Source organism: Marmota marmota, unplaced genomic scaffold (assembly GCF_001458135.2).
Source record: "Marmota marmota marmota unplaced genomic scaffold, marMar, whole genome shotgun sequence".
NCBI classification, from domain to species: Eukaryota; Metazoa; Chordata; class Mammalia; order Rodentia; family Sciuridae; genus Marmota; species Marmota marmota.
Window position 1 is genome coordinate 58,665,706 of NW_026000174.1, and position 7,806 is coordinate 58,673,511.

At 33.7% G+C, this 7,806-nt stretch overlaps 1 protein-coding gene across 1 annotated transcript; it reads right to left on the minus strand.

The window, feature by feature from the left end:
* Positions 1–5,221: 5,221 nt before the first annotated feature.
* Positions 5,222–6,195, minus strand: LOC107135323 (olfactory receptor 10AG1-like). The gene has a single exon (XM_015477208.2). It carries the CDS (start codon positions 6,125–6,127, stop codon positions 5,222–5,224), a length of 906 nt encoding a protein of 301 aa, XP_015332694.1. The 5' UTR covers positions 6,128–6,195.
* Positions 6,196–7,806: the final 1,611 nt, after the last annotated feature.

The following is a 7,806-nucleotide window of genomic DNA, read 5'->3' on the forward strand; positions in this document are numbered from 1 at the left end:
ACCACACTATATGGCCTAGTTCCCTCAGCCATCTTTGTAGTTCCTCATGGACAACTAGCACTCAAATAACTTAAAATTGAACAGAGATCATACAGAAAAAAACATGCTTTAAAAAGCACCAACACATAATATACCTAATTTTAACCCAGATGATATTGGGGAATCTAGTCAGAGTCCACACATAAGACAAAACACACTGATTAAAAATGATCTATAACTAAAGAAATCTGATTAGTCTTTCCAACTAAATAGGATGGTGCTGGAGAAGTTGCTTTATGTCAAACATATGGAAATATGTTTGGAGAGCATGAAACCACTGCCCGAGTTTTGGCCAGGGATAGTGTGTTTCATTATTTGTTCCAAACACATCAGATCCTTCTCTGATCTCATAGAGTTCAGTTTCTTAAAATCTGAAACTTTTTGTAACAAATTTCTCTATGGCCTAAGTCATCCTCTTCAGGTTCTGATATCAATGAACAACAAATTCTTACCAGCCTGCATTGGCATGCCATGGGGAAGGGACCCTGTCATGTACTTTCCCTGTTTCTTGGGATAGACAGCTTTCTCTGGGTTGATTTGAAGAACACTTACTCCAGGTACCGAGAAATTCCATGTAGTTTTCCTTGTGGCACCCAGTTCCACAGTGAACCTTGTTCACCCTCTGTCTGGATTTCATCTAAAGGTATCTCAGCACTCAGAGCCTCCTGCACCCTGTCCTGCATTTATACCCCAGCAAGTCTGGGATTTAGAACTTGCTTCCAGACCAAAGAGTCAAAGTCTTTCAAACCTTGCTCTCTGAGTTCTTTGCTTACAGCATTTTTTCAGAATTTTTTAAAATTTAATTTAACCCTGTTGAATTTTTTTTTTTACAAAATATAGTTCTTATTTTTGCTTCTTTTTTTCAACTTAAATGTGGCCAACTAGTAACAGTGTTAAGCTGCTTGTACTAGCACAGTATATTTATTTTCCGATATCGAATATTTCTGGGAATAAAAAGTGAAGTTAAAAGTAACTTTTATTACATTTCGCAACCAATATTTAAGAACAGTTTCAAAAGCAAAATGGAATAGTGTAATACATAGCCATTAATACTTAATTTTATCATTAACACTTTCAACAACAGAACAACTATCCTAGCACATGACCATGTATTTTGCTTGGTTATTTTGACAGCTATACTTGCACCATATACAATGTTAGTATTATTTTTCATTATCAGCTTGCTATTTAGATACTGATATTATGAGGTAAATTTTTCAAACCACACTACAAACTTTAAAATATTTTCAATGAGATGCAAAATTCAATGATATCAAATATGCACAATTCTGAATCCATCACCACAATCAAGGTTTAGAGTATTCTTATTTTCCACAAATACGTCCTCATGCAAGTTTAGGATACCTCTTCCCTCCACCCTTTATCCTAAGAAAGTACTGATTGAATTTCTTAATTTACAAATCATTCATAATAATTCAGAACATACTCTTACATGTGGAGTCTTTCCCTCAATGTGAGAATGTAAAAGTCATCAAAGTTTCTGTGTATATCATAGTTCATTAATTGTGGTTTTTGAATAGAAATCCATTGACTAAATAAGCCACCATTTTTTTTATTCACTCAGCTGTTTTTTTTTATTATTTCTGGCTTTGAGTAATTATAAATATAGATGTTGCATATTACCATGAATAAATTTTATATTTGCGTGTTTTCATTTCATTTACTTAGAATAAGTGTTATTTGGCTATATATTGGAGTGGAAAGTTTGGGTGAAATTGCAGATGTCTTGCTCAAAATTTTAGGCCACTGTCAAAAGTTTTTTGAAGTGTTTTTATCATTTCACGTTCCTGATCGTAGGTATAGGTGTAGCAATAGCTCTCACAATTTTTTTTTTTTGCATTGTTTGGATTTCCAGTGTTTGCTATTATAATGCCTGAATTGAGATACCTTAGCTATGTATGGTGGTAGCCACCTGTAATCCTAGCAAATCAGGAGGCTGGGGCAGGAAGATCTCAGGTTCAAAGCCAGCCTCAGCAACTTAGCAAGGCCCTAAGCAATATAACTAAGTTGTTGTCTCTAAACAAAATATTTTTTTTTCAAAAGGAGGAGTATGGTTGCTGGGGATGTGTCTTAGTGTTTAAGTGCCCCTGGGTTCAATTCCTGGTACCAAAGTTAATTAAATTAACTAATTAATTTGCATGTAACTCTTAGTATTGAATACAATTTTCTTGAATTGAACATAATTAATAGACAAAATAATAATGAAAAACTTGGAATGGTGATGATTCAGATTGTGTTTTTTCATTAGAATTAAGTATATACTTACATATTGATGTTTTTATATATAGATATGAATTTTGATTAATATTTTCTTACAAAACTATATATTACTTTTTATGACTTGTAGTTTCATCTAAATAAAAATAAACACATTGTTGCTTCATACATTTTATATCATATCTTTTATTGTTTTTATTCCTTTATATCTTTAATGAATATAATTTTAAGATGATCTCAAACTTTATGGTTCTTCCTGTGCATGCACCTCCTCCTACTTATTCAAAGAATATATGTTGTTATAAAATCAGTTTGCACTTATCATTAAGGACTAATTTCATTTGCTTTTAACTAGGTTTGTCAGCCTTGTAGCCTGACTGAATCATATAAATCTCTTAAAATTTAGGTATGGTAGTCAGAATCAGCAATGTAAGAATTCAGTGGGAGACAAATAAAATAGAGCAGGAGGATGCAATGTGGTTGACTTCTAGGAGCTAACACTTGGTCCCCAGTTGGCATCCTTCAAGGAAAATGCACCTGAATTTTACCAGCACAAGAAATTTGATTCCACAAACATCCTAGCTGAGCTAGAATCAAATCCTCTTCCCCACAGCCTCCACACCTTAAATTTAGCCATGGAGACCCAAATCACAGAAACCAGCCACCCTGCACCAGACTTATGACCCACAGATGCTATGAGATGATAAATTTGTATTTACTTCAAATGCTGAGCTTTGGGTCACTTGTTAAGCAATATTTGAAAATTCAGGAGTAACTTAAAAGACATTGAACTTAGTCTTTACCCTTTTAGAGTGGTTTTGCCCTTGATCTGGAGAAGGTATCTTTGACTCTATGTATGCCTAGTTAAGGGTCCTTTACTTAAGATAAGACAGTGTACTTTAGGATGTTCTGTGTAAGTTCCAAAACAAAACTGGTGGTCTCACTCACTTCTTTATTGCTGGTTGTCAAAATTCCTAATGTGTTTGATTGACAGCATGGCCTTCATTACATGACATGAACAGGAGAAATAAGATCCCACCCCAATTCCCCATACCCTGTCAGCCTAAAGTCCAGATTTCCTGCACAGGCCATCTGATGCCAAGCAAACAAGCAGCCTGGTTTATGGGGAAAAGGGAAAAGTTAGGAATTTCCTGATACTGAGTGTCTCTCAGAACCAGAAAATTGACTACATTTTTCTTTATACCATGAACAATATTTTTTGTCATTAGACAAAAGTCTTTGTGAATGTACTCTGTTTAGTATGGTGAATCTTCAAATAATCAAAACAACAGAAAACAAAGCAAACATATTTATTTTTTTAGGTCTAATATTTATACAAATTGATAGAAACATTTTTTGATCACTGATTTGGCAATTTTCACAGGTATTTTCTTAACTGGAATGACATGCAGAGATTTACATTTTTCTCTACTTGTTAGGGAGGTGAGGTTTCCTCAGTGGAGCTGCCCTGAAGGACTGTCCTGAGCAGCTGAGTACAGTTAAGGTATGCATTCACTCCAGTGCATTAACAGAGTCTAAGTCACCTGTCTTACCTTCCATTTATCTCTGATTGTGACAAACATAAACATACACTTTCATAAACACATTGGAATAAATGTGTGGAATATTTTTGGGATATATATTAGTCTTAGAAGATGATATATAATGGATTTTGTTTATTAAATCAAAGGATAATTATTTTTATTTTACATAAAAGAAAAAAAAATGTGGGCCAAAATGGGTGGAACTAGAGAAGTAAGGATGCATGATATATGAGCTGTAATTTTTCTGGGTACAGAATTCATGCTTGATGATTTAAATAAAATACTTTAATCAGAGCATCATTTACATGATATAATTCATTCCTAGACCCAAGTGACCACGTCAACACAAATTGGTGGTTGAAAACGTGATATCAGTCTCTCATATTCTCAAGGTCACTGTCCCAACTGAATAGTTTGGGGCTTGACCTCCTCCAAATGCTTTAAGAGAGCGTCATTCCTCTGATCTTCCAGTATTGGGTGGCTCTTGTCTTCCTTGGTTTGTGGGTGAATCATTCCAGTCTCTACCTCCATCTTCACACAATGTTCTCTGTTTCTGTGTGTCCATTTTCTAAACATCTGTCTTCTGTCTCTTATGAGAACACTTCCTTCACTTTGGTGCCTGTCTTACATCTTATTTCAAAATCCTTAATTAACTATATTTAAAAGACCTGTTTGTTCCCAACAGAATCACAGTTTTAGGGTCCAGATAGAGATACATTTAGAAAGACCAGCACTCAGTCCAAGACATAAAATGTACAAATCTACAAACTTATAATACTATAATTATAAACAAACAAATCCTTAAGTTAACATAGGAGAGAGTGAAGCTACCAGAAATCATTATCTATTCCAGAAATAGAGACGTGAACAGGATTTACAGACTTAAAATGACTTGGAATACAAGAAGAAATAAAGATATGAAAATAAGAAAAAAAATAAGAAAATTAAAAAACACAAAATGCTCCTTTTACCAAAATCATAATTTCTTCGGGATTTTTCTTTGGCTAAACCCATCCTTACAACATCAGAGAAGGGTAGCAAATACATGCTAGAATGAAAGAGTAGAAGAAATTACAGAACAAGACCCTTTTCCCTGGTTGCACTATACACTTGCTAAATTCATGGGTTTTTTTCTGATGTCTCTAAACTCAATAGATAATTATGAGAGGAAATATTGATGTTCAAAATGATGTCCTTGTTATTGGGTTAATGTTTACCCTGCTTTCAGGGAAGCCCTTATCTAAGTATATGAAGCTAGCTTTCTTTAAAATGAGATGGTTTGCTAATAATAATTCAAATTGTAGGTATTTAAAATTTTGGAATATACTTGAAATATATTCCTGCTGTAATTAAAAGAGAAGACTATGAGTAAATTCTTATTGAGTGTTCAAGTCTTTTCCTCATGTTAATAACTTAGTTAGTAGTCTTTTCAATGCCATGGTGATATCCTTGTTCCGCAGAGTATAGATGATGGGATTCAAAGCTGGGATCAAAATGGTATAGAAAAGAGACAGCAGTTTTCCTGTTCCATCAGACTGATTTGACTTGGGTTGTAGGTAAGTGATACTAGCTGTTCCATAGAACAAGACCACAACTGTCAGGTGAGAAGAGCAGGTGGAGAAGGCTTTAGCCCTCCCTCTGGCTGATGACATTTTTAGAATGTTGGAGATGATTTTGCCATAGGAGGCAGAGATCAAGATAAATGGAACCATGACAAATAGTACTGCAACCACATATACTGCCATCTCATTCACAAAAGTGTCACCACAAGCAAGATTGAGCAGTGGGGGGATGTCACAGAAGAAGTGGTTAATTTTGTTAGACCCACAAAAGGGCAAAGAGAAAATCTGGTATGTTTGCCCAACTTCAACAGGGATTCCACTGACCCAAGATGCAGCCACTAGCTGTATGCAAAACTTGTCACTCATGACTACAGGGTATTGCAAAGGGTTACAAATGGCCACATAGCGGTCATAAGCCATCACTGTCAAGAGGAGGCACTCTGTGCCTCCAAGCAAGAGGACAAAACACATTTGCGTAGCACAGGCATAAAAAGAAATAGTTCCTTTCTGTGTACAAAGGTCCATGAGCATTCTTGGCATAGTGGCTGTTACATAACAGATTTCCAACACTGAAAAGTTGCTAAGAAAAAAATACATAGGAGTTTGAAGAGCAGAGTCAGTTCTGGTTATCAGTATAATAATGCTATTGCACATCAAGATAGTGAAATATAAGAATAAGAATATTCCAAAAATCATCCACTGAAGGTGGGGAATATCAGAAAATCCCAAAAGAACAAATTCCATCAATGTAGTGGTATTTGATTTTCCTGTTCTAACTGGCTCTTCACCTGCAGATATGGTAAATTTAACATGGTTAATTTATTCCTATCTTGAACCTCATTGATCTCTTATGATGCCTGGAGTTTAGTCCATAAATACACTTTTATAATCTCATCAATCATTTCTACCATTATCTGTTTTTGTATATACTACTTAAAATTTCAAATTTCAGAGATCAAGTGATATGAATTTAAAATCTATTCAGGAAATAAAATAAAATGTATATTTTTGAGAAATAAATTTTCATCATTTGACTCTGAAAAGGAAAATAATGTTACAGTGTTTTGTATTGATATTCCTGGGTTTATTTTATTATCTCTTCATTGGTATTCTAATATCATTTTTCAGTCCTAAATATTTCCTTAAAACTCTTTCTTTAATTATTATTCAAAATGAACTGTAAGTCTTTGTTTAAACTCTAAAAAATGAACTTTTTAAACTAATTCATTATTATTGAGTAAATAAAAAAGCATTATTGTTGCTCTGATTTATGTATTAGTCCATTGCTTATGCTAAATATGGGAACCTAAATTCCAGCATGTTGTTAATTTACTTTCCCTAATAAAAACTATGGTACTGTGAATCGAAAACATCAATTCAGAAGGGGATGAATCTCAGTGATGGGTGATGCTCTGGGTTTGGTACCTAGCAGCACAGAAGAAAATAGTAAATATAATTATCCTTTTAGTTAATAAATACACATGACCTATTACACACACTATTTTTTGTATTTCTTTCTTGTGTGAGATTCTCCATTGTCAATTAATTGTCTTGTAAACAAATATAGCACCCTTTCTTTATTTTCCTTTCATAATGTTGTCTTACAAGTTCTGCTGTGTTTGACACTAAATTTTATTCACTCAAGTGATTCAAGGAAATAAAAAATAAAAATGTCCTTGTTAATTTCATCCCTATGATGCAGTCAGCACTACAAGACAATTCCCATCACATTTTCCTAATTCTTGTTTTCCAACTTCCCAAATGAGTTTTCTACATTTCTTATATTCTTAAATCTATTATACCTATGCACAATTGAACCCCATCAATCTATGATTTTGAATTAATATATTGATAGATAGAAGTGATCAGATGCTGCTCCCTCAAGTTACATATTTCTGTTAGTAGTTGTTTTTAAGATTATCTTAAATAATTTTGGTGATTGTAAATGTAATTGTCATTATTAGACATGCATCTTATTTTATTTAAGTATATAATTAACAAAGTTAAAATATATGAGTTACTTGAATTAATCATTTCATAGACACAATTTTATTGTTTTCTGCTCTATTACATTATTCTTGATCCTCAAATTTAAAATATTCTTAAATAAAATGTATTAGTAGCAGAACTACACCATACCTTTATTAATGTGCATGAAGCAGTCTGTGTCAGTCAGTTTTAATCTAGAAACGTTTTAAGCTCTTCTTTCTCTGAGGAAGTAACTGTAATTCAACAATATTTTTGCTTGATGCAAACATGGATTGCTCTTAAATAGCAATAGTCATGTTCCTGGGGGAACATCTTCTCTCATGCATCAATTTAATTTCTAGAGGACTGCTTCTCTTTGGCAGTCATTCAGGCTCATTTTGCAAGGCTGTGTTTCCTAGATGGACTCTACTTTTCCTCAGCCTCTCATTGGCATA